Source organism: Lissotriton vulgaris, chromosome 6 (genome assembly GCF_964263255.1).
Source record: "Lissotriton vulgaris chromosome 6, aLisVul1.2, whole genome shotgun sequence".
Taxonomy (NCBI): Eukaryota; Metazoa; Chordata; class Amphibia; order Caudata; family Salamandridae; genus Lissotriton; species Lissotriton vulgaris.
Window position 1 is genome coordinate 1,264,134,865 of NC_141694.1, and position 27,856 is coordinate 1,264,162,720.

Consider the following 27,856-nt stretch of genomic DNA (forward strand, 5'->3'; position numbering starts at 1 on the left):
TAGTCATGCCCCTGTTATAAAACTGCAAATTCCATTTCATTGGCGTTCAGCACATATTTAATCCATATTTTGTGAATATTTATTTCCCATATTGTATTTTTATGTTTTTATTTCAATAATTTTATATATCCTTTTATAACTTTCATTATTCCATGACATTCAGAATAGGAAGACGACCTGTAATATGGTTCACAAGCACATGTCAGTTTTTGTTCGGCATTGCAGTGGCTTTCACATCTGACTACTACAGCTTCGTGATTGTGCGGTTTCTCCTGGCTATGGTGTGTATAATTTATCTTCTTAAATACATGTTTTATGCTCTAAAACTTTGCAACCGTTTTTTAAAGAAAATACTTGTGTGCCATTTTTGAAAGAAAATACTTGTATGCCCATTTTGTTACAATACTGATGTCCAGCCATTCTGCAGAAGGCACAATCTTAGTCTTGTAAACAGTGCCAGCCTGCACCCATCTCCAGTTCCCATTAATCGCTGGTGAAAAGAGGAACTGCATCTTGGACACCATGTTGGCAGATCTGACTTGGCTTCAGGTCCCTGTGATGGAGAGGCAGTAGGATGGAAAAGAGCAAAATATAAGCCTGTTCTTGTCTGGGACGTACATGATACATAACAAATATATTGTTGATGTACAACTTATTTATTTCACAACTTGAACCAATTGTTTCTTTAAAGACGATCTGCATCAGATATCTGCAAGTGTCTGATGGTCCAATAAATAGTCAACGTACTCCGTATGCAGGGTGCAGGCAGAGTTTTTTTTACACTTCTGATAGTCAAGTTATGAAAAAAGCACCCTTTTTTAATTTGTGTTCACAAACATGCTAGTTTTATTTGCCAACGCTTTTTACTCATACCCTAGACTTTGGTTTGTGCAGTGAAATGACCAGCACTGCACTTCTACTTGACTCCACAAGAACTTGCTTAATGACTTAAATCTTATCCGTGAGGTCTCATAGATGAATGAGGAAATCAGTCTGTTCTCATGTAAAATCAGTTATGATGGATTCTTCTAGCCTCAGATTCTTCTCCTACAGAATATTCCCCAGGTGTCAGACTGTATCTGGCAACGTTTTATCTTAGTGCTTCTGTACACTGCCAGGTGGTGTTGTGCGGCGCCGCACTCACTTTTTCTCCGGAAGTGATGGAGCAGAGCTGCAGGTAAGTACCACCGCCTGCGCACCAATGTCATTTTCTTTCTTTCAATGCCTTCGAAACATTGATCCTGAGCTCTGCTCCTTCTTCCTCGGTATTCGCCGACCTTTGCACATTTCAAAAGCCAGTGTGCAAGGGACCAATGTCCCCCTCCTAAAATTACATATTTCAAACTGTGCTGCAACAGCAGGAAACAGTTCTCAGACACTGACCTGTACGAGGTGTTTCTCTGGTGTTTGGGCTCACAGTTTGAATCCAAGTTGTGCGCTCAGTGCCCCGTTGCACCAGAAGGCAATCCTGGACCAGGAAGTGAACTCTAATTTGCTGAAAACAGGAGGCACGTGCAGGCCTCGGTGTAAATCGTGCACCATGTACAGGACACGAACCCGCTCTCAAGGACACACCTATAAGAAATCCTCTTTGTGGTCGAAGTTTTCCAGTAAGTCGAAATTGGAAGTCCAAGCGGAAATACAAGAAAGCAAAGTACGACTCAATCCTATCCCACCACTCTCTATCAAAAGAGAAGTTGTGAGGCTTCTGGTACCACTCGGTCTCCCTCCCAATCTCCGATTAAGCAGCCTTTTCCAAAGTTAATCACATTGTACCATAGTGTCGCAGGCCATTGGTGTCGCTGCTGCAGGTCTATGACTTTAAGGAAGCCATGCTGCATATAATAACCACAAATTCAGGAACGGTTTAAACTCTTTATCTAGAGTTCTTTAAAAGTCATCATCCAAACATTTGTAACCAGAAAACTTTCGATCAGAAAAATAACGATTAGAATGAGAATATGCAAAGATTTTATAAGGCAGTCTTTATGCATTTGACATTAGGGTGGGAAGAGAGAAGGAAACAGTACAATGACATACCCACATAGTATATTTACCTAGAATGGTGTGAAGAACTAACCCTGGCCACGGGTCAGTTAGAAGATAGAACCCCAAAGTGCAAGTGCCAGCAGTACAACAGGTGCCGACCAGAAATCAGGACAGGTGCATCCAAATTGGATCGGGACAGGACCACCACAGCCTAAGATCGGCACCCACAGTTAAAGTTGCTACGCCAGCGATACAACCCTCTCTGCAGCTAACAGCCTAACCCCGATTGGGTTATCGAATCTTCCGTCAGAGTGCTCCTATGACTTTAAGGAAGCCATGCTGCATATAATAACCACAAATTCAGGAACGGTTTAAACTCTTTATCTAGAGTTCTTTAAAAGTCATCATCCAAACATTTGTAACCAGAAAACTTTCGATCAGAAAAATAACGATTAGAATGAGAATATGCAAAGATTTTTATAAGGCAGTCTTTATGCATTTGACATTAGGGTGGGAAGAGAGAAGGAATCAGTACAATGACATACCCACATAGTATATTTACCTAGAATGGTGTGAAGAACTAACCCTGGCCACGGGTCAGTTAGAAGATAGAACCCCAAAGTGCAAGTGCCAGCAGTACAACAGGTGCCGACCAGAAATCAGGACAGGTGCATCCAAATTGGATCGGGACAGGACCACCACAGCCTAAGATCGGCACCCACAGTTAAAGTTGCTACGCCAGCGATACAACCCTCTCTGCAGCTAACAGCCTAACCCCGATTGGGTTATCGAATCTTCCGTCAGAGTGCTCCGCCAGCACCCTTGCTCCCGACCCCGATTGGGTTATCGAATCTTCTGACAGAGTGCTCCGCCAGCACCTCTGCTCTCGATCACCTATTGAGTGCGTTGGGTCAGTGACAGGTCAGCTATTCGGACAAGTAGGACACATTAGCTAACTAAGCCTACCCTTATAATATTTTCCAGGTCAGTGTACCACCCCCCAAGATTGCAAGTGTAAGAATCCCCAATTTTTATTGGACAAGAAGAGAGGAGAGGTCATCACACCATACCAAAAATGAAACTTTTCTTGATGACAATAAAATTAACGTTCCCGCCCATAACTGTATTTTCCCATGCACTTTTATTCCACCCGACAATGAATGTATAAATCAGTAACAATAGCGTTCAGTATTGTACAGTCCAGCTTCCTCTCCTAGGGTTGAAAGTTCACGCTCCCAGGCACATCTTTTCGCAAGTTTGGACTTGGCTTGCATTCAATGCCAATGACTCTTGAGCTTTTGGAGTCTTGTGTGCATGTTCTAAATGGGTGCAGTGGGGTTTCATCAGGCCCGAAATGTTGCATGTAAAAAATGAAAGACAAACAGTTTTAGAACAAAGAATAAATGAAAGTTCTGTTTACCACTTATCTCTACTCTATTCCCATTATTTTATTTTAACTATTGCATTAAAAATTAGGCAGAACGAACAGCTTAGCAAAAGCAGCTATGCAAGCTTCTTGCACGTTAATAACACATAGCCGCCATCTTAGTTTTAGTGTGCAGAAGCAAAAATTTCCCTCCAAGCGAAAGATAAGTCATACCACATGAGTATGACAGACTCATGCGCAGTAGAAAATCCCGCGTAGCATCAACTATTTTAGTGCAAGCGGATTATAGTTAATAAAAGTACATTGACAAGCTTCCCCTGGATACTAGTAACGTTATGTGGTGCAATTATTAGTACACAAAACATGTTTATTATTACATTATGAGTTATTAGAGAGGATTGAGTACAAGCAAGTCGCTCTAAGTTCGAATCCTTGCTTCATCAATAACATAACCGGATATGTGGAAGAAAGTGGGAGAAATGACGCAGTATTGCTGCAAAAGAGAGAGGTAGGGAAGAAAACCTCTACGGGGTCAACAGGTTAAATATGTTGAAAGTCTATGCATGTGAATAGAAATGCAGGGGTCTCACTATCTGTCAGAGTGTCTTCAGACTAAGAAGATTTGTATGCTTCTGCAAAGGGTGAGGATAGATGGTTGGCTATGAAGATCGGCGGTATTAATTCCAGGTTGGTGTGGCAGCACATGAGAATAACTAAGTGCGTGCTTGGTCTCTAATTTGGGAGGATCAACCCTTGTCCTAAAATGTTGATTAGATTGGCTAGCTAAGCAGGTATTTGTGTGCTAGACATGGCATTTGGATTTTTATTCTAGCTTCTAGTGAGAGCTGTGCCATTCTTTTGAGATTCAAGTAATAGAGCTCTCTTTTCTGGTTTAGAGTGTCATTAAGCTGCTGAGTGAAGGACTGCTCTCAGAGGAGCCAAGGTGGTTTAATGAAGTCCTGTGCAATACTGAGGTTGATGCAGGATATGACTACTGCATACATAGTCAAGTGAATATCTAATAGTTAGTTGGAAGAGATTTTTTATTTTCTCAATTACATGGAGATATAAGCTGTTTCACAGTTTCATGTGTGTTACGTAAAAAAAAAAAATTCTGAAGTGCAACTTTTCATCAAAGAGTGTCCTGGTGCTAAATATCAAAATCCAGAAGAGATATCACTGGTGTTATATTGTGATTTCTCAATTAGTGGAGAGAGCAGTCTTTCGCTTTATCATTAATGCAAGTTGGTTCATTTCCAACTTTAAATACAAAGGCAGACCATTCCATTCAATGGCGGCAAGTACAAAAAAAAGCATCCATCCACTGTTGCTGTTTAGAATGGTTGGACAATGATCTTTAATGCTATGTATTGGATAGTGACCTACTCGGAATGCAGTGTCGGACTTTTCCTTTAATACAGGTAGGCCTCATACTGGTAAAGGATGCAAATCGTTTTAAACAAAATTCTTTTGTTTATAGGAAGCCAGTATACTTCAGCTTCCATGGAGAATAAAGAGCCTGTCTGTATAAATATAAAATATTATGTGCTGGCAGATTTTGACTGATGACGTTTTGTAAAAGCCAAAAACAATCTGTTAAAAAGATTCAGCCGAGAAAGACTAATGGCTTAGGAAGACTGCCTTCCAGTATTGTAACGGAACAAATTTAAATTTTGTAGAGAACAAATTAACATAAAAAGAGCAAGATGAGGAATTTCAGGGGTTTTGTTTGCCTTCAGATCTGGCTAAATACCTTAATTTGGAACTCTTATAATACAATCTGGCTAGTCAAATTTGTCTTGTTTTAAGAGAGCCTGATTAATTTACGACTATCGCCTTTCCCTCAGATTACCTACTCACTCCACCAAGAAACTGTGGGGCCTTGTACTGATTAACTGTATTTGTAAGCCGTATACACGTGTCCCTCCATCCCCTATGTACCCACCACCCCGGCACCTCTACAATCGTTTGTATACTTCTGTACTTCTAAGCCTTTTTGTTCACTTCTGTAAACCTTGTAAAGTGCTGTGATACCCTTACGGGACAAGTTCACGCTCTATAAAACACTAAAATAAAAAAATAAATAAGAGACAGTTGGATGGAGTATTTCTTCTATGAGTTACGCAGATTATGAGACATCTGGGTTAAAATTTTCCAGAGGCAGTATTAAAGACGGTATGTCTTATAGAAGGTTTAAAATTAAAGCTGGGTGACACCTGACTTCCCAGTTTCGATTCCTAGAAGCTTTATGTACTAATTGAGAAACACAAAAGAAGTTCAGAACGCTGGGAGTCTCCATACAGCATTCTCGAATGTTCAGAGTTTGCATTTCCAACACAAGGTTATTTTTTTATTGTTTTTGTATTGTTGATTAAGGGCGTAGAACAGTTTAGAACTTTATCTCAAAAGCCCTTGAATGCAGAGAGAGTTTTGTGTATTCAGTGTTCCTCAGAGATCAAGAAAGATAAGTAGTCCAGAATCTCCCAATCCAGTAGGAAGACAGTATTATCTAAGATCTTGAGGTTGGCAGTTTTAATACTTCATCTCAAGCAAAAGTCGTATTTGAGATAGGTTTAGGAGATTGCCTTGTCTGTATTATAGTGAGTTGAATTCCACTGCATTTCAGTTTATTTTCCCTAAAAAAGGAGACCGGTATTGGGCCAGACATTTGTTTGAATTTTGGGGTCTTAGTTAAGCTTTTCATTGCAGGAGTTGCCTGAAGGGCTTTGAAGTAATCTGGGAAGGATCAGTGGCCTCATAAGGTATTATGAAATTCCAGTAATTAATTAGGAGATGGGCAGATGACAATTTCCGTAGCAGTAGAGTAGACGGTGGGTTAGAGCTTATACATACATCTCTTGTGATTCATTGGACAGATTAGCAAATTAAAGCCAGGTGTTTTTTTAAATTATTATTTTGGTGGGAGTTAGTGCATTTTCCAGGTTGGTGATGTTGAAATAAAGAACTTTAAATTGAGAGGGAAGTAAATAAGAAAAATGAACCATTTATCTGTGAAGCTCAGAGGTAGAGGTTGGCGTTTTCTTGTTTATAACATCTGAGTCATGAGGGCTTGTTGATGAGATGTCACTTATCCATTTAATGAATACTTTTCCTTTCTTGATTGAGATAAACGTAGAACGATGGATTGTTAGGTCTGGTTGATAGTTGTTGGAGAATTAGACCGGCCAGTACATCTACTGTGTTTGTCAATATTTATTTGTGGCCATCTACCAGGATCTTTATTTCTAGGTTTTTATCGAGTGTCTGTTGGGCTACTCATAATAGAAATTGTAGTGTTTCTTTGCTTAAGTTGTTGATCTTCTTTTACAGATATTCGTTCAGTGATCCAATAGGAGCTTTACAGACAAATCGTGCATTTTCCTTACTTACTTCCCTCACATTTTAAAGGTGTTATCCTTAAACAGGGCACGTTCCCAACCATATGTGGCTCTTAGAGACTGATATTGCTCCTGAATGTGGATGCAGATGTATTCATGAGTATCTGGACTTCCCAGCTTGGGAAGATCCTGCTAGAATTGGTGAACCTGAATCGGTATGACATTGTTCCTGGTAGAAACTGTAACGACTGCATGAAAAGGATATTGCAAATAATAGATAACATCAAGAGAATGAAGAGAACACACAAATATTGCTTTGCTGCTAACATTGGATGTGGAAAAAGTGTTTGTAGGCAGTTGGGAATTGGTCTTCTGAGGCAATAAAAGCCTGAATGTCCTGGTCTGAATCAACAGCAAGCAATAGGTTTGAGTACTATCCAGAGCGATTGCCAGTGGTTAGACTTATTGCAAGCAGCCTCATCACTTTTTATGTTTTTCAGCATCAACAGAGGCCTTTCTCCACTGATAGCAATTGCGAGGGAGACCAAACAGGGTTGAAGTCTCATCCCGGTCCTCTTTACGTTGGCGATGAAGTAGCAATACAGACTGGGCTAAAAACATTATCCTCGCTGGTCACATCAGCATCAAACAACGCCCCTCACCCCCCCACTGTAAAAGAAAAAAGGGTGTTTGACACCTGGAGAGGCAGGGGGTGCCAGAGAGTGAGAGACCTGCTTGATGAACTGTGAGTGAGGTCATTCAACTGTCTTATACTTCTGGCTGGAATGCCTTGCACCTATAACTTTGTAAACCTAAGGAGTTAGGCCCATTGGGGCGTGGGGTAGGCTGGACCTTATAATAACGTGAAACACCAGAATTCTGCCTCCACCACCCTTACTTATAACTAATTTTACTTAAACAAGTCAAACGACAATTTTTTGGTTTGACCTGGTATTTTTATTTATACCATTCTTTTAACTTTTTTCAAAAACTTTTTGTTATGTTCAATTATGCAAAGAAATGGATCTACTGTACATACATCTATTTACACTAATATACAATACAATTTACAAACATCAATACACTTCTAATATATATACTAAATGAAGACAATATATATCATACATCACAAAGAAACCGTTACATAAAACAAAACAATCTGATTCTGTATTTTTTGGACAAAGTCAAGAAATAAGGAGTACAATCATTAAATGGAAGCAATTATTAATTTGCGTTATTGATGACAAAATTTGACTCCTACACATTCGCCGACGCGTTTCGAAACCAGGAAACCAGTTTCCGCCGTATCATCAGGGCTTTGTCATTTATCTATGTAGGATTAAAGAAAAACAATAACTTTTTATTTACCAATTTGAAAAACCTCTCTATTTCAGTTACACTAAATAAAACTTGGTACAAAATTGTACCTGTATGAATCTATTTCAATCAACCTACCAGATTTTTTGAAAAAAAGAGGGGGTTTTTTGATGGCACTTTTCATAATTACGCAAGCCGTAATTCGTAGAAACAATGAACGGTATGAAATCACCCCATGTGTGGGGATGTGCTTCACCCAATTCGTACTTGCCAGTCCCGGTTTTGAACCCACCACAAAATCTGATGGGGAAAATGAAAACTATTACCATTTTAAACCCCCAGTGAATGAATGTTGCGTTTAATTATTGGGCAGCTTATATAACATACCTTAGATAGTATTATGGCAAATGGAGGTCGTGTTCGTTATTCGGCAGTTAGCTGTGGCAGGCAGTTGCCGAACTGTCGGAAAGAAGGTAAATGGGGAAACATTTAAACCCTTATGCTTAAACGCGCTTGCAACATTGTTGCAACATTCTCTCGAACACTCGTTGGTAATCGCGTACCTGTTTCCAGTGTCTCGTTGAATTGCCTGTACTTTCCTACTGGGATCTGGATCAGAGCAGGCAGGGAAAACATCATAAATTACTTTTGTAGGATTACTACCATGTTTAGGGCTAATTGACAAATTGAAGGAGTTTGCAAAGAATTCCAGGAATACTCCCAGAGAACCATGAGAGTCATCATTTTTTAGGAGTACTAACTTTCTACCAAATATGGAAGTCTACATCTGGAAACATGACACATATATACATGCGCACATTTAACATTTTGTTCTTTCTCCATTCAGAAAATGCCTTTTCTTTCACAGAGAAACCCTTTCCTTTATACCTGTTTGTTAGAAATGGCCCTTTTTGCTGGGTTACCCCAAATGCTTTCTCTGCCCTTAACTCTTTCTGTGCCTTCCAGCCCGTCTCCAATATACGTCTCTGTTTGGGTGACAGATCAACTTTGTGCATTCCTCTAGACAGCCACAAACACAGGACCCTCAGCTGCATCTGCATGCTGATTGGTTTTCCTAGGCAGAGGGAGGGGAAGGGACTGACATTTACACTTCAGTAGGTAGTGTCTTGCTCTCACACATATCACTGATCAATCCCTAGGGTAAGCCTGGCAGACAGGCCTGCGCTGAAAGGGGATCTGTGCACTTCAAAGACTCTCCTTTGAAATCACCTCCTCTTCAAAGGCCTTTTCCGGTGTAAGTACTGGAGCTCTGACCCCTTCTAATCAGACAATTTTGGACCAGTACCAGACATCGCTGGCTGTACATCTGCACACTGCCAGAACTAACTGTTTTGCTGCCAAGAGGGGCTGCCACTCTGCTAACTGCTCTGTTGGCCTGCTGCTTGTTGAGCTGCATGAGAAACTACGACTTTACGACCTGTCTTGCTGTGCTGGCCTGCTTCCTACTACCTCTGCGCCGTGTAACCTAGTTGTGTTCTCCAAGGCCTTGTTGGTTTGCCCCGTCCCTAGAAGACTCAGGGCCATCAAAGACTTTGTGCGCACAACCCTTGCTGCGGCACTGTACCGATTCCACGTTCAACTCTGCTTGATTTTCTTCAATGCGATCTAAAGTCAATGCAGAGTGCCTACAGCTGTTTTTGCTGTGCAAATCACTCACAGCAACGCTGTGCGACGTTAAGGAATCCCTGTGTCTGTCAGCTTGATTGACAACCATCGCATTTCCTGGCTTGCTCAAGTCGCAACATTGAAGGTCGCTTGGCTTGGCTCAGTGCACACCGCCCTCCTACAGGGGACAGGTTCCTTGTACCAGCGCTGTACCGCCTGCTAAAGAATTGTGCCTGCCGGTTGATCACAGATCGATGGAGGACGCCATGTCTGACCCCCTGTACCTCCGGCCGCTGTGCCTGATTTCCATGCAGCTCTGCCCTGCTTCGGATTGCATTCCAAGTGGCTTCCTCCCTCCGGGTCCAAACCCAGATCCAAACAACATCGCTGAAAGGTATTAAGACAGCGGAGACCCACAGAGTCTCTACGGCTTACCTGCGCTTTCATGAACGACCCACCCTGGGTGATTTCCTCAGCCTCCCGTAATCTGTTAAGACAGTCTGTCCTTTAGCACCTCCCAGCAACTACTGTTTGGGAGGAAGGGGGGCAAGCCGCACCGAGTCCATTTTTGTGTGTGTAAAAGGCCGCTTTATTGAAACAGGTGCATATCACAATTTTATTAACACTGACACTTGCCTTACAAAACTAAAACCTCTCTATACATAAAATACCTGACCCTTGTTCCCCCACCCACCCTTACGATCCCCACATCATAACCCCCACCCTGCAAAATGCAATAAATAACATTCCATAACAATAATATTACACAATCTTACACAATATAGCATTTAAAAATCCTAACCTCCCATGACCAAACCCCTACCTGCCTTTATCCAACTGTAACTAACCAACCTCTAATCTAAACTTAGCCTACCTGGTTACCTTTTCCCTGCTCCTGTTCACAAACTCCCCACACTTAACAAGGAACTACAAAAACTCCAGCCAAACTTGGCCAACTTTCAAACAACCCCACCACTCAGGAAAAGGCGGGAGGGTAGGCAGAAACGCCGCCTCCCCGTTTTCCTGCCCCCCCCTGCCTCCTAGGTCTGATCTCCTGCCCCCGCCTCCTAGGTCTGAAAACCCTTTCAGCATCTGTGCACTCCCAACAATCTGGCCAGGACTTCCCTAAGTTCTAACAAGTACAAATCCATGCCCAGCCTGGATAAATGGACCCCAACACCTCTGAAAAATTCCGGCATATCATATTTCATGGCCCTGTGATGAGTCCTAGCAAATACTAACTGGCGGCAAAAGCACACCATCTCTATATTTAGCTTTCTCCTGGCTTTGTCTACTGCACCTGGATTTACCGCTCCCCTCCAGACCCTACGCCACACAAACTCTGTCCTAAGGACAGCACACCCCGCCCACTGCCGCCTGATCAAGTCCAAATCACGTTTCATGCACCTCATCAGTGCCAAGCCCGTCTCCCTCACCATGTCATTTTCGCGGAGATGAATGACCAATATGTCGGGGCACATACCAGCCACCAAAATCCCATTCAATACCTGTAGCAACTTCCTCCAGCGCATACCCCTTTTTCCTCTCCAACAAACTTTAAACATTTCTTTATTAAAGCCAAGATTCTCCCCGAAATAGCTGGCGCGGGCCTGGACCTGCACCCACTTCACAAAAGAATGACCCACAATCCATATGGACATATCCCTGGTGAGGGGACCCATCACCGTACCTGAAACGAGAAACATGAATGAACACAGGGAAAACACATGACAGCGCTACAACAAACCTGATGCGCTGCGCACATAACGCTGGTAACAGTCAGAGGACCACCTGCCCAAGTTCGGGATGTCCCTTTGCTCCCAACCCCGATTGCTTGCTTCCGACGTCGCTCCAATCCTAAACGAATGTGTCCCAAAACCTTTTCTGTCAATCCCCAGCTCGGCCAGCCCCTTCCTCAATACAGCCAAGAGCTGGGAACCTTTCACCACACGTCCATCGGAATGTCTGAAAATGAACCCAAGCGTATCCGGGGCCAAGGGCCTCCACCTCATCCCCCACCTGTACAGGCAAGTCTGCCCCGGCACAGTAGCCTGTAAAGAAACCCATCTTCCCCGCCACTCTGATCCATCTTAGATTTCCTAAACCATAAGCTGACCCTATTCCCCCTGATGGAAACCGCACTCCATGACAGCCCCTCTCCTCATTTTGAACCCAACAGCTCCGAAACCCGAAATGCCCCAAAGAACCTCCACGACATCAAAGTAGAGAAAAGGCAAACTTCCGGCTCATCCTTGCATCTCCCCGCAAAGTCTGCAAATCCCTCTCCAGTAGTTCCCATGACAGGGGGTTCCTCACCCGAGACGCCCGGCCACATTCCCGGGCCCACCCTTCCAGCATGCGTGTCCCTACTTCCCCCGCAGATGGCGCGTAACCCCACAAAAGCTTCCCAACGAAAGCGATCCCTGCTCATTTAGCCGCTATTGTCACCCTTGTAGGTCCCTTCTCAATCAGATACAGAATAAACTGGATCACATCTTCTTGCCGGCGCACTGGCGAATCCCGCCGCTTTGCACCAGAGCGCAAAAATTCCTCCCATGCTGTCCCGTATGCTACCTTCCTAGATTGCGCCAGAGAACCTAACACCAGCTGCAACATCCTGTGTTGCCTACATACCACAAATGCTGCAGCATACTGGTCGGGGTCCTGTCCGCGTCCTTGGCTAGCTCACTGAATCTCCCCCACTGTGAACAAGACAAGGCATCAGCTATGTCATTGTCCACACCTGGCACATGCACTGCGCGAAAGGCAATATCAAGCAGCCCAACACAAACACCCTCAGCAACTACAAGACTTGTGCAACCCTAGCAGACTGGTGGTTCACAATTTCGACTACCGCCATGTTGTCTATTCTGAATGTTACCTTTTTGTGTGCCAGCTGTTCCCCCCACACCATGACCGCCACCACCAGCGGGAAGAACTTCAGAAAGGCTATGCTCCGTCCCCCTTCCGCCCACTCAGGGGGCCACCTGTCTGCACACCATTTACCCTGCCAGTACAGTCCAAAAGAAAAGATGTGCACATCCCAAACCATGTCACACTCCCGCATCAGGGGGATGCCATTGAAGTTCTGTAGGAAAAACTGCCACATCCTCAGGTCTTCCCTCAGCCCAGCTGACAGTCGCACATGATGATGCAGAGATCTCCGTCCTGCAACTGCCCTGCCCAGTCGCCTACAAAAAGTCCTCCCTACTCTCACCACTCTACAAGCAAAGTTAAGGTGGCCCAATAGTACCTGAATCTCCGTCACTGTGACCTTATGTCTTGATAACATAGCCGCCAGCAGCCTCAACATTTGCTGCTTTTTGTCTGCTGGAAGGAGTGCCACCATCACATTGGAGTCCAGTTCAATGCCCAAGAAGGACAGCGCCATACAAGACCCCACAGTTTTTTCTGGTGCCAGCGGCACGCCCAAATCCCCCATGATCTCATTGAACCTGTCCAGCGCCTTCTGGCAGTCCATGGAGCCTGGGGTGCTCACAAAGAAAAAGTCATCCAGGTATTGCGTTACTCCATTGCAGGAACGTAATAAAGCCCATCGGTAATGCTTTGTCCACGTTCCAGTGACCGTTAAATTGGATACCCAGAAGGTCCCAATGACCCGGATGGACTGGAAGCAGCCGGAAAGCTGACTTAATGTCGCACTTTGCCATCATCGCCCTTGTGCCAGTGACATGGCTACGTCAACTGATGAATATGACCCTGTGGCCTCCCGCTCATCAATGAAATCCTTTACTGAGCCACCTTCGGGTCATGACAAATGTTGTAGGAGGCAAAACTGCCCCTGCTCTTTCTTTGGCATCACTCCAATGGGTGAAACAATAAAAATGTTTTAGGCCAATACTCAAAGGGTCCCGCCATGCAGCACTCACGCACTTCCTTATCCAATTTCTCCTGAACTACTTCTGGGTGCTCCTTTGCTGATCTCAAATTGTCAGCCCACCGTCTTCTCCTAGGTACGTTGTACCCCAGTCGAAAACCCTTCAGAAACCCCAACCTCAACGTTCTGCAGCCTCCGCTTCCTTATATCCTTGCAGGGCTGCCACCAAAATTGTCTACTCTAACTGGCATACAAGCCCTTTGGCCCAGGCCCCTTAGCCCCTCGCCTCACCTGCCCGCGAGCTGTTGCTGTTGATGATTTCCTGACCTAAACCCCCCTGCCTGCCACTGCTGGTTCCCCTGTTGTTGATTCTGTCCTCTTTCCCAACATTTAACCAATGCATGCCTATCTTCACACCCTGAGCATTCATGCCAAAACCTGCAAAATTCCCGGGTGCACAAACCTTTTTTGTAGTCCCAACAGGCCCCCTTGGATCCTGCCTGTCCCCTCCCCACTCCTCCCACCCCTCCTTGGGTGGGGCGGCCCTGAAAGTGCTGATAGACAAGCGGCAGTCTGCTGGCCATAAAAATGGTCTTCCCTGACCCGGCTAGCCCATCGTATGCTGCTTCAGGTCCGTGTCCAGCTCGCCCCATTACGCCTCTGAATCCCACGCCATGCATGCCCAAAACTCTTCATCATATTGTGCCCATGCATAACCACCCCCGGTAATCTGGGCCTTCCTAATTACGTCCATGTATTTAAACATAGCCACCGACCTCTCAGAGAATTTCTCACAGTACACGCTGGCATAAATAAGGAATGCTGCCGTCCAATTCTCTATCATAAGAGGCACCTTCGGCCGTTTCGCTAACTCATATTCCTCCTCTTTTGACCCTTCTTTCGCCTTGACTTCTCTGTGAAGGAGCTTAAGGATCTCCACGTATTCTCCCTTCCAGATATGCTCCTTAGTGGTCAACATTAAATGCGCACCCAATGGTTTTGTGACACCCATATACGGTAACCGTTTTATCTTCAACTCCTTACTTTCCAGTTTGGTCTCCACCTCCACTGTCGTTACCTCTACCGTCACTTTCTTGTCCACAATGGACACCTTACCCGCACTGTCAACTGATCCCTTACCTGGGCCATCCCCTTCAGCCATCACTTTCTTGTAATTCCCGCTACCCTCTTCACCCCGGATGCCTTACCTGCACCCTCCGCTGACCCCTTACCTGGGTCCTCCGTCCCTACCCCACATCCATCACATATGTACCTCTACTCAATCTACCCCCTGGTCCAGCTTCCCCCACACCCCCCAACGCCCACTGACACCATAAAAGGGGCCAATCCAGCCACCCGTTTACCTGAGGCTAAAGATTCTGCTCGCCGTTCCCTTGTCCGCCCCGCCGAGGGGGCTGACCTGCCATCCCAGAGCGGTGTCCGACCCGTGGGCTCCGCCTGCCGTCAGAACACCTGAAAAATACTTTGCACACCATTACTCGGCCCCCCTCTCCCTCTCCTTCTCCTTCTCTCAGCTCTCCCTCCTCCATGCTATCCTCATCATAGTCCAATTCATCATCCCTAGAACTACCGGCCCTCACAGCCGGAGGGGCAGATTGCACCCTCCTAAAATTATTTAAATTGACTTTCTCTGTGCTCCTCTACCGGTGGTGCCCCCCGGGCCATTGTGGCCTCGTGGGTGATGGGGCTGGTGAGCCAGCTTTGGGCCTACTTCTGCCAGCCTCGACGGGATCCCCCGCCAGTACTGATACAGAAAGGGGGTGGTGATGAACAGAGTGTCTGAATTAAGCAGACCACTCTTACCCAGTCCAAAGATCAGGGCTTGATCCATCACCGTTATTTATCTCACTGCACCATCCCAGCTCAGAACCTGGCTATATGCAAATCAGTCTGTCCCTGGCCCAGTGCATCATGGGAACAGGGCAGACTAAACTACCAAGCCAATTCTTCACCAGAAAGGAGACAAGCTACCGGGGACCGGTTTCTGGCATTTCATCCTTCTTCGGCCCGGCTTGCTTGAATCCTGATGGTGCAGTGAGAAAGGGACTCATGTCTGAGTATACCCTGCCACACCTATAGTGGCCAAAAACGATACAGAAAGGGGGTGGTGATGAACAGAGTGTCTGAATTAAGCAGACCACTCTTACCCAGTCCAAAGATCAGGGCTTGATCCATCACCGTTATTTATCTCACTGCACCATCCCAGCTCAGAACCTGGCTATATGCAAATCAGTCTGTCCCTGGCCCAGTGCATCATGGGAACAGGGCAGACTAAACTACCAAGCCAATTCTTCACCAGAAAGGAGACAAGCTACCGGGGACTGGTTTCTGGCATTTCAGCCTTCTTCGGCCTGGCTTGCTTGAATCCTGATGGTGCAGTGAGAAAGGGACTCATGTCTGAGTATACCCTGCCACACCTATAGTGGCCAAAAACGATACAGAAAGGGGGTGGTGATGAACAGAGTGTCTGAATTAAGCAGACCACTCTTACCCAGTCCAAAGATCAGGGCTTGATCCATCACCGTTATTTATCTCACTGCACCATCCCAGCTCAGAACCTGGCTATATGCAAATCAGTCTGTCCCTGGCCCAGTGCATCATGGGAACAGGGCAGACTAAACTACCAAGCCAATTCTTCACCAGAAAGGAGACAAGCTACCGGGGACCGGTTTCTGGCATTTCAGCCTTCTTCGGCCCGGCTTGCTTGAATCCTGATGGTGCAGTGAGAAAGGGACTCATGTCTGAGTATACCCTGCCACACCTATAGTGGCCAAAAACGATACAGAAAGGGGGTGGTGATGAACAGAGTGTCTGAATTAAGCAGACCACTCTTACCCAGTCCAAAGATCAGGGCTTGATCCATCACCGTTATTTATCTCACTGCACCATCCCAGCTCAGAACCTGGCTATTTGCAAATCAGTCTGTCCCTGGCCCAGTGCATCATGGGAACAGGGCAGACTAAACTACCAAGCCAATTCTTCACCAGAAAGGAGACAAGCTACCGGGGACCGGTTTCTGGCATTTCAGCCTTCTTCGGCCCGGCTTGCTTGAATCCTGATGGTGCAATGAGAAAGGGACTCATGTCTGAGTATACCCTGCCACACCTATAGTGGCCAAAAACGATACAGAAAGGGGGTGGTGATGAACAGAGTGCCTGATCTTTGGACTGGGTAAGAGTGGTCTGCTTAATTCAGACACTCTGTTCATCACCACCCCCTTTCCTGAATCATTTTTGTCCACCATAAGCGTGGAAGGGTATACTCAGATGTGAGTCCCTAGCTCATTGCACCATCAGGATTCAAGCAAGCCGGGCCGAAGACGGCTGAAATGCCAGAAACCGGTCCCCGGTAGCTTGTTTCCTTCCCAGTATAAGAATTGGCTTGGTAGTTTGGTCTGCCCTGTTCCCATGATGCACTGGGCCAGGGTCAGACTAATTTGCATATAGCCAAGTTCTGAGCTGGGATGGTGCAGTGAGCTAAAAAACGGTGATGGATCAAGCCCTGATCTTTGGACTGGGTAAGAGTGGTCTGCTTAATTCAGACACTCTGTTCATCACCACCCCCTTTCCTGAATCATTTTTGTCCACCATAAGCGTGGAAGGGTATACTCAGATGTGAGTCCCTAGCTCATTGCACCATCAGGATTCAAGCAAGCCGGGCCGAAGACGGCTGAAATGCCAGAAACCGGTCCCCGGTAGCTTGTTTCCTTCCCAGTATAAGAATTGGCTTGGTAGTTTGGTCTGCCCTGTTCCCATGATGCACTGGGCCAGGGTCAGACTAATTTGCATATAGCCAAGTTCTGAGCTGGGATGGTGCAGTGAGCTAAAAAACGGTGATGGATCAAGCCCTGATCTTTGGACTGGGTAAGAGTGGTCTGCTTAATTCAGACACTCTGTTCATCACCACCCCCTTTCCTGAATCATTTTTGTCCACCATAAGCGTGGAAGGGTATACTCAGATGTGAGTCCCTAGCTCATTGCACCATCAGGATTCAAGCACGCCGGGCCGAAGACGGCTGAAATGCCAGAAACCGGTCCCCGGTAGCTTGTTTCCTTCCCAGTATAAGAATTGGCTTGGTAGTTTGGTCTGCCCTGTTCCCATGATGCACTGGGCCAGGGTCAGACTAATTTGCATATAGCCAAGTTCTGAGCTGGGATGGTGCAGTGAGCTAAAAAACGGTGATGGATCAAGCCCTGATCTTTGGACTGGGTAAGAGTGGTCTGCTTAATTCAGACACTCTGTTCATCACCACCCCCTTTCCTGAATCATTTTTGTCCACCATAAGCGTGGAAGGGTATACTCAGATGTGAGTCCCTAGCTCATTGCACCATCAGGATTCAAGCAAGCCGGGCCGAAGACGGCTGAAATGCCAGAAACCGGTCCCCGGTAGCTTGTTTCCTTCCCAGTATAAGAATTGGCTTGGTAGTTTGGTCTGCCCTGTTCCCAGGATGCACTGGGCCAGGGTCAGACTAATTTGCATATAGCCAAGTTCTGAGCTGGGATGGTGCAGTGAGCTAAAAAACGGTGATGGATCAAGCCCTGATCTTTGGACTGGGTAAGAGTGGTCTGCTTAATTCAGACACTCTGTTCATCACCACCCCCTTTCCTGAATCATTTTTGTCCACCATAAGCGTGGAAGGGTATACTCAGATGTGAGTCCCTAGCTCATTGCACCATCAGGATTCAAGCAAGCCGGGCCGAAGACGGCTGAAATGCCAGAAACCGGTCCCCGGTAGCTTGTTTCCTTCCCAGTATAAGAATTGGCTTGGTAGTTTGGTCTGCCCTGTTCCCATGATGCACTGGGCCAGGGTCAGACTAATTTGCATATAGCCAAGTTCTGAGCTGGGATGGTGCAGTGAGCTAAAAAACGGTGATGGATCAAGCCCTGATCTTTGGACTGGGTAAGAGTGGTCTGCTTAATTCAGACACTCTGTTCATCACCACCCCCTTTCCTGAATCATTTTTGTCCACCATAAGCGTGGAAGGGTATACTCAGATGTGAGTCCCTAGCTCATTGCACCATCAGGATTCAAGCAAGCCGGGCCGAAGACGGCTGAAATGCCAGAAACCGGTCCCCGGTAGCTTGTTTCCTTCCCAGTATAAGAATTGGCTTGGTAGTTTGGTCTGCCCTGTTCCCATGATGCACTGGGCCAGGGTCAGACTAATTTGCATATAGCCAAGTTCTGAGCTGGGATGGTGCAGTGAGCTAAAAAACGGTGATGGATCAAGCCCTGATCTTTGGACTGGGTAAGAGTGGTCTGCTTAATTCAGACACTCTGTTCATCACCACCCCCTTTCCTGAATCATTTTTGTCCACCATAAGCGTGGAAGGGTATACTCAGATGTGAGTCCCTAGCTCATTGCACCATCAGGATTCAAGCAAGCCGGGCCGAAGACGGCTGAAATGCCAGAAACCGGTCCCCGGTAGCTTGTTTCCTTCCCAGTATAAGAATTGGCTTGGTAGTTTGGTCTGCCCTGTTCCCATGATGCACTGGGCCAGGGTCAGACTAATTTGCATATAACCAAGTTCTGAGCTGGGATGGTGCAGTGAGCTAAAAAACGGTGATGGATCAAGCCCTGATCTTTGGACTGGGTAAGAGTGGTCTGCTTAATTCAGACACTCTGTTCATCACCACCCCCTTTCCTGAATCATTTTTGTCCACCATAAGCGTGGAAGGGTATACTCAGATGTGAGTCCCTAGCTCATTGCACCATCAGGATTCAAGCAAGCCGGGCCGAAGACGGCTGAAATGCCAGAAACCGGTCCCCGGTAGCTTGTTTCCTTCCCAGTATAAGAATTGGCTTGGTAGTTTGGTCTGCCCTGTTCCCATGATGCACTGGGCCAGGGTCAGACTAATTTGCATATAGCCAAGTTCTGAGCTGGGATGGTGCAGTGAGCTAAAAAACGGTGATGGATCAAGCCCTGATCTTTGGACTGGGTAAGAGTGGTCTGCTTAATTCAGACACTCTGTTCATCACCACCCCCTTTCCTGAATCATTTTTGTCCACCATAAGCGTGGAAGGGTATACTCAGATGTGAGTCCCTAGCTCATTGCACCATCAAGATTCAAGCAAGCCGGGCCGAAGACGGCTGAAATGCCAGAAACCGGTCCCCGGTAGCTTGTTTCCTTCCCAGTATAAGAATTGGCTTGGTAGTTTGGTCTGCCCTGTTCCCATGATGCACTGGGCCTGGGTCAGACTAATTTGCATATAGCCAAGTTCTGAGCTGGGATGGTGCAGTGAGCTAAAAAACGGTGATGGATCAAGCCCTGATCTTTGGACTGGGTAAGAGTGGTCTGCTTAATTCAGACACTCTGTTCATCACCACCCCCTTTCCTGAATCATTTTTGTCCACCATAAGCGTGGAAGGGTATACTCAGATGTGAGTCCCTAGCTCATTGCACCATCAGGATTCAAGCAAGCCGGGCCGAAGACGGCTGAAATGCCAGAAACCGGTCCCCGGTAGCTTGTTTCCTTCCCAGTATAAGAATTGGCTTGGTAGTTTGGTCTGCCCTGTTCCCATGATGCACTGGGCCAGGGTCAGACTAATTTGCATATAGCCAAGTTCTGAGCTGGGATGGTGCAGTGAGCTAAAAAACGGTGATGGATCTGCTTAATTCAGACACTCTGTTCATCACCACCCCCCTCCCCCGCCAGTACTGGGCACACCGCCGAGGCTCAACCTCCCTTCTCCTTGGCGCCATCGGGCCGCTCCCAGCCCTACCAAGTCTGGCGCCCCGCGTCGGTCTGCCGCCTGCAAAAGAAAAGCATGGTCTGGTGTGCTGGGCCCTACTCTCTACCATCCCAGCTCCACTTTCTGCCTGCACCTAAGGTGCTAGCCGCCCCCGCCAGGCCCACCATGCTAAGGTCTACCACCTCCTCCAAGTCCCCCAGATCTACCTCCTCCTCACTGCACTCCAGCGCCGCCGCACCCTGACCTCCTGCCTGGCGGAGTCCCACTTCTCTACCCAAAATCCCCTCCTCCCCCAAAACACCCTCACCCTCAACCTTTGGCTGGTGCCACTCCCCTACACCCCTAGAGGTGGGTACCGGTCCCACCCACGGACCACCGCCAACCCGCCCTGCCCTTGCGTACCCCCTACCTCTTCCACCTATACAACCCCTCCCAATCCTTCTCTTTCCCCTCCGACTGCAACAAAAAGGGGGACAACCCCCGATCCAAGCCCTACTCCCCCTGGCGATCTCCATCCCCTGCACTGACCCTACATCATGGCCCCAAGTGTGGGCCCCGCTGTCTGCTTGGGGCCCCCCGTGCTGCTCCTGCTGCCTCCCCCTCAAACCTCTGCTCCAAACCCCGCCCAAAAACCAGAGAGGCGAGTACCTGTGCTGCCTGCTTCTTCTTTTTTTTTTGCCTCTGCCCCCACTAGCAGGCGGGGCCCTAAGTGGCTGAACCGCACTGCCGAAATCAGTAGGGGCTGTTCTCCTCCCATATGAGTGGCCCCTATCCTACTGTGTCCTTGTCGGGGAGACACGCGCCATCCCCCCCGGCCGGGCAACCTTCTTCTCCCCTCGAGGCCCAGACGAGAGCGCCGGGCCCTCGACAACCACCACATCTTGCCTCACCTCGCCGCCCCTCCCCCTCAGGGCCGCTCCATGAAGTTGAACTTCATGGTAATTTGCTAAAACTTTGAAAAACGCACTTTTGTGCATTTTTCAAAGTTCCATGTTGCGCACTCAGATGTCCTTAGGGCATGTGTGTGTGCAACATATGTGCAGAGATCAATTTCAGGGGTGCAACAGGGTGTCATTTCGACACTCTTGAACCCTTGAAATTGCATGAGCAATTTGCGAGTACCTACTGGTACTAGCAAATTGCTCATGCACTCTCCAATACATTCCTATGAAGGCCCATAGGAATGAAAGGGACAGCATTCCTTAATTGCGACTAGCAATTTGCGAGTAGCAATTAAGGAATGTTTAGGAATCGTTATTTTAATAGCGATTCCTACATGCATAGGCTTTTGCTATTCCTAAATAGCGATTCCTTCAAAATCGCTATTTATTATTTTTTTTTTTTTAAATATATTTTTATTGCAGAGTTATAAACAGCAGGAAAAAAGTAATCAGCCAGTACATTTGTGGGCCCCTCCCACTAGTAACAGTTCACAATTGTACACAGCCATTCAGCCCGCATCCCGGAGGCCGGGCGGCATATCAGCTCGCTCCGGAGGAGCACAACACAGTGTACGTCCCATTGGGACCCTGGCGAAAGGTCGTTTTAAGTATCTGCTTTTACCCCCCCACCCGCAACAACAGTCCCGTCAGCCAACTCCGAGGTATCAACGTAATCGCCCCCACCGGGGCCTGCTTTAGGCTATTCGGGCCTTCGTGCCAGGCCGTTCCAACCACTCAATCCGCCCGCCACTCAATACCCCCAGTCCCAGTAGATCCAGGCCTCCACCAGCGACCCTCCAACGGCTTCCGGCCCTCCCCAACCCCCCCCTACAACGAACCCCCCCAACGCCCCCCTCCCCCTGGCAACTGCTAAGGTGCTTGCTTCGCTCTACTGGACTGGATGGTTCCACTACAGTGCGTGATGTCATACTCCTGTATTCGCCCCGCGGCGTCCAGCGGCTTAGTCCTCGCCGTCTTCATCCTCAACCAAAGCATCCCGCAGAGCCTGTACTACTAACTCCCACGCACGCGCTGCATCCAGAGCCTTCTCATTCCCCAACTTCACTGCTTGCTTCATCCGGAGCACGCTCTCGCAGTCAGACCATCGCAGCAACTCATTCTTCCACCTACGCAGTGAGGGACCCCCCCTGGCCTTCCAGTGCCACGATATTTCCCTTTGAGCCAATATCAGACCCAGATCTATAAATTTACTGGTCACCTTGGTGTGCTTAGTATGTGGGAACCAGAGCAATAGACACGTCGCCATGTCGAAGTCTACCTCCCTGTCAGTCACTTCATTCAGGAGGTCCCCTACCTCCGCCCAATAAGTTCCCAGTTGCGGACACCCCCAAAACAAGTGGTCCATGTCCGCCCCTAGGGACGAGCACCGGGGGCAACAGGCATCCGGCTCCCTAAAGTGCCGCTGTAGTTTTTCTGGAGTTAGGTAGGCCCTATGGAGCACATAAAAATGGACCTGCTGAAAGCGCGCATTCCTAGTGCCCTTCCACGTGCGTCGCAGGATATGGCCCCATGCCGTGTCCGGTATGGCCCGGCCAACGCTCTCCTCCCACTTAGCCTTGAGCCCATGGAGTGGTTCCAGCCCATCGTTCAGCATCCTGTTATGGAGGCACGTCACAGCTTTGAATGTACCAGCCGCCATCACCACATATTGGCATGCCATAGTCGTCGCGGGTTCCAGGAGCCCCTCCTTCCAGTGCTTTTGCACGGCAGCCACTATAGCCGCATGCAGTAGGAAGCCCCCTTCAGGCAGTCCGAACTGGTCCCGGAGCACGTCGAACGGTGCCAACGCCCCATCTATATACAAGTCACCCACCACCTGCAACCCCGCGTCCTCCCAATCCATCAGCGGAGACCAGTCCCCTCCGTGCGGCAAAGCTGTCAACATCCCGATCGGGATCTCCGGGGCATAAGGCCGCGATGCTCTCGCTCTCCGAAGGCTCCTCTGCCAGCACAGCCGGAGCGTCCGCTCCTCCATGGTGAGGGCCCGTACTTCGAGCCGTTGCTGCATAATGATGTACGACAGCACGTGGCGCTGTATCCCCCGACCCCGGTCTTCCTCCGGCCCCCGGAACACCCTGGCCACATTCTGCGTTAGGACCTGCAACTGCGCCGCTAAATAATATAACTCAAGATCGGGTACAGCCATGCCCCCCTCCAGCTTGGGGCGAAGGAGCGTGCTCAAGGCTACCCTGCGACGACCATGCCCCCACAGAAAGCCAATAATCATGGACCGCAGGTCCCTAAACACCCCCTGGGGGATCCAAACCGGTAGCGTTCGGAAATAATAAAGGAAGCGCGGGAGCGCCACCATTTTCAGCAATGCTATCCTGCCCAGGACTGTCAGCGGTAGGGTCGACCAGAAAGACAAGCTACCCCGCAGTGACCGGACACAACGGCCAATGTTGCCCTCCAGGAGGTCGGCGGCCGAGTGGTAGATGCGGACACCCAAGTAGACGATGCAAGAGGGCTCCCACGTCACACCCAGGTCGCTGTTAGGGGCCGGCGATCCCGCTCTCAGCGGAAACACGCAGGTCTTTGCCCAATTGACCTTAAGGCCCGACAATCGGCCGAACTCGGACAGCAGAGCCATCGCTCCGACCAATGCCCCCGAGGTGTCTGCTAGGTACAGTAGCAGGTCATCCGCATAAAGCGATATATAATGCCATTGCCCATCCCCCACTACTCCCGCGTAACGGTCGCCGGACCTCGCATGGACCGCCAAGGGTTCCATCGCCAGGGCAAACAATAGAGGGGAGAGAGAGCATCCCTGTCGTGTTCCCCTGCCCACTGGATACGCGGCGGATACCAGGCCGCCCAATCGTACCCTCGCCGTCGCCGAGTTATACAAGACCCTCGTCCACCTCCTAAACCCATCGCCCATGCCTAACCGCTCCAGCACTCCATCCAGGAAAGGCCATTCCAAACTATCGAAGGCCTTCTCAATATCCACGGACAGTACCGCTGGCGACCCCTCCCCTTCCAAGATGGCGTCCATTATTCCCACTAGGCGGCGGATATTCATCGCCGTGCTCCTCGTGGGTATAAACCCGGCCTGGTCCCTGTGCACCAGGCCCGTCATGTGCGGGGCCAGTCTAGTAGCTAGGATGCGACTCAGGATCTTGTAATCCACCGTCAGCATGGACAGTGGGCGATAAGACCTCACGTCCGAGGCATCCCGGCCAGGCTTGAGGAGTGGTACTATCAAGGCCTCCCGCATGGAGGCAGGCAACATCCCCTTCTCGAAGGCCTCCGTATATACCACCAGCAGCCTGGGCGCCAGAGCGTCTACATAGTGCTGATAGAACTCGATTGGGAGTCCGTCCACCCCTGGTGTCTTGTTACGGGCCATATGTTTGATAGCCACTCGAATTTCCGTTAGCGTGATCGGGCTACCCAGGTTCTTCGCGTCGCCCTCGTCCAAGACCGAAAGCGGCCTCTCCCCCAGGTACCCCACGATGTCTTGCACCCCCACTCCCAGCTGACTCCGGTACAATTCCTCATAGTAACCCCGAAAGCGGTCCACTACAGCTGCCTGAGAGTACACCATCTCTCCCTGTGCGTCAACAATGCTGAGGATCGGGCAACCCCTGAGTTCCGGGCTAGCCAATCTGGCCAAAAGGGTACCCACCTTGTCCCTTTCTGCGTGCGCCCTAATCATGTACTGCCTGTAATCATAGCATCTCAAACGTTCCGTCTCCGCGGCTACCACTTCCTTCGCGTCCAGTAACTGGGCCTGTAAATCTGGCCTGGTTGGCCTGCGGCGTTCCAGGTCCCTCAAAGTCTCCTCCGCTTTCATTAGGTCATTCAGCACAGTCGTTCGAGCATTCGAGAACCTACCCAGGCACACCCCTCTCACCACCACTTTCATTGCATCCCATTCAACAGACCTGCTCGTCGCCGTTCCGTCGTTCACACCGAAATAACTATCAATGCCCTGCCGGACCGCATCGTCGAACACAGAATCCTCTAGCGTCTCCGGCCGAAGCCGCCATGTTGGAATTACTGAGCGCTCCCTCTGCCATTGAATATGCACCAACAGGGGGTTATGATCAGATATCGTCCTAGCAAGGTACTCAGCATGGGTGATCAATGGTGCTAGGGAGCCCCCACAAAGCACCGAATCAATCCTAACATGTAAATCATGTAAGGCAGAATAAAAGGAGTAATCCCTGGTTCCCCTGTGCCTCTCCCTCCAGACATCCAGCAACCCCCACCGTTCTTGCCAGTCCTTCCTGTGCGCGGCCAGCCTGCGCACAGGAGAGTCTACTAGGGGGGGATGGGACCTATCCAGAGCCACATCCGTAATTGAATTGAAGTCCCCCCCTAATACTATCGGACCCGCCAGGAAAGAGGCCAAGGACCCCGAGAGGCCATCAAAGTATCGGCCTTGGTCGGTGTTAGGTGCATAAACACAACATAAAACCACATCCCGTCCATACAGTCTCCCCTCCACCGCTACAAACCTGCCATCCGGATCTATTATCCGATTCAGGACCTGGAAGGGGATCCCCGCCCTCACCCAGATCAAGACCCCCCTGGCATACGCTGAATAAGTGGTGCCAAAAACCTGGCCCCGCCATCTTTTCTGCAAGGCAGCGCACTCTTTTTTAGTGAGGTGAGTCTCCTGGAGCATAGCTATCTGAACCCCCCTGCGTACCAGGTATGCATGCACTTTGTGACGTTTCACCATAGTCCGCAGCCCCCGGACATTCCACGTTAGGCATTTCAAATTAGGTAATGTCCCCATTCCAAGTCCGTACAATCCAATTCACACTCCAACGGTCCATGACCCCCCCAATGCAGTTGCCCCCCCCCCAACAACCCCAAAACTGAAACATTCCCCAACCCCCACTCCCCAGGACAGAGCATACGAACCCAATGGCCGCCCCCATCCAAACCTTGAACCAACTGCTCGCACACTTACCCTGTGGTCTCCACCACAGTCGGCCTTAAGGGCCTAGGGGGGGTGAGTCGCCGCCGACCCCAGCCAGCGGAGCCCGCGTCCGCCCTTCATCCCCTCAGATACACTCCGCTCCCCCACCCGGCAACCCGCCCTCCAGCAACAGGATATCACCCTACCATGAAGTCCCGATCAAGACCAAAGTCTGTCTTAGCCGCAGATAATATTATCCGAAGTCTGTGGGGTCACTGTCGGCCCCTTCTGGCTCTCTGCCTCCGAAAGTTCCTCCCCTGTTCTGCTGCCCTCTCCTCCCGAGTCCGTTTCGGCTCGTTCACTATTCTGTTGCGACCCTGTAATGGCCGCCGTCGCCGCGAGTGCGTCCCTCTTCTCCGCCGCCATCTGGGCCTCCCGCTTCTCCCGCTGGCGCCTGTTGCGGGACCTGATACGTTGTGACTGCCGCACCCGGGGCTGCTTGGGCTGGTCTCGCCTACTTTGGTGTGTCCTGTCCGTCCCCGCTCTGTACAACTCAAGCCAGTGCCAAACTTCGTCCGGAGTGTGAAAAAAGTGTGTGGTGCCATCCATGATAATCCGCAGCTTGGCCGGGTAGAGCAAGGAGTACTGAATGCCTTCCTCCCTGAGCTCCTTCTTCACAGCAAGGAACGATGCCCTGTCCTTCTGGACCGCCTGCGTGTAGTCCGGAAATATCGTCACCTTGCTGTTCTCCACCCCGTAAGGGCCCGACATCCTGGCCCGCTGGATGAGAAGGTCTCGGTCTTTGTAATGGAGGAGCCGCACCACCATTGGACGGGGGGGGCGGCCAAGCCCCGGTGGGCGAGCGGGCACCCGGTGGGCTCGCTCCAGAGTGAAAAATGGAGTAAGCCCCTCCGGCGCCACCACAGTGCGGAACCAGTTCTCCATGTAGGCCACCGCATCCTCCCCCTCAATCCGTTCCGGCAGGCCTACGACCCGCACGTTGTTCCGCCTATTGCGGCCTTCGGCATCCTCCGCCCTCCGTTCCAGAGTGTCCAGCCGGGCCAAAATGTCTGTAATCCTGTGCTCCGCGGTCACCACCGAGGGCTTCAGGTCCAGCAACAGTTGGTCATGATCCTTGACCCGATCCGCCAGCTTCGCGTGATCCGCACGTAGCAGCCCCAGGCCCGTGGCCACTTGGGCAATGTCGTTATGTAACGCCTCCTTGGTGGAGGTGATCGCCTCAAGGATGGCATCCAAGCGCCGGTTCAGCCGCTGTTCTTGGTCAAGCTCCGGGGAGGGACTCTCACTCAACCGGGTCGATGTCGCCGAGTCCCCTTCGCGGCTCCCTGGTGTCGGCCCTCCGATCGCCGCCATGTCAGGGCGCTGCGTCACAAGTCCAGCCACCCTTTCTGTGGGGCGCTCTCGTGGGCCCGTGCCGAGCACCGGGCACCAAGCAGCACAATGTCACCGCCAATGGTCTCAGGAGCAATGACCAGGCGGATGAGCTCCGGTCCGTCACCCCCTCTAGTCCGGTGGGGGGAGGATGAGTCACGGGACGGCGGCCGACGAGGGCCCCGGGTCCCCTGGGTGAATCGGGCAGCGTCCCCTGATCTCAAGGCTTCGCGCCGCCAATCCCAGTGCGTCGGGCAGTCGGGTGCAGGGTCCCTCTCTGCTTGGCAACAGCCGGACTCAGGGCTGTAGTTCGGGACCATCCGATCTCCTCGCCGCCATTTTCTTCACACCCTGGTCTACACCTCGGCCGCCTCTTCCTCGATCTCCTCGGGGCCAGCAGTCCCCCAGCAATTAACCGA

At 49.5% G+C, this 27,856-nt stretch overlaps 1 protein-coding gene across 1 annotated transcript in view; it reads left to right on the forward strand.

Moving 5' to 3' along the window:
- Nucleotides 1-27,856, forward strand: part of SLC22A16 (solute carrier family 22 member 16) — a 335,928-nt gene that overhangs the window by 132,625 nt on the left and 175,447 nt on the right. Inside the window, exon 3 of the mRNA XM_086927382.1 lies at nt 164-281. Coding sequence (XP_086783508.1) covers nt 164-281 — 118 coding nt within the window. The remainder of the gene's footprint in view (nt 1-163; nt 282-27,856) is intronic.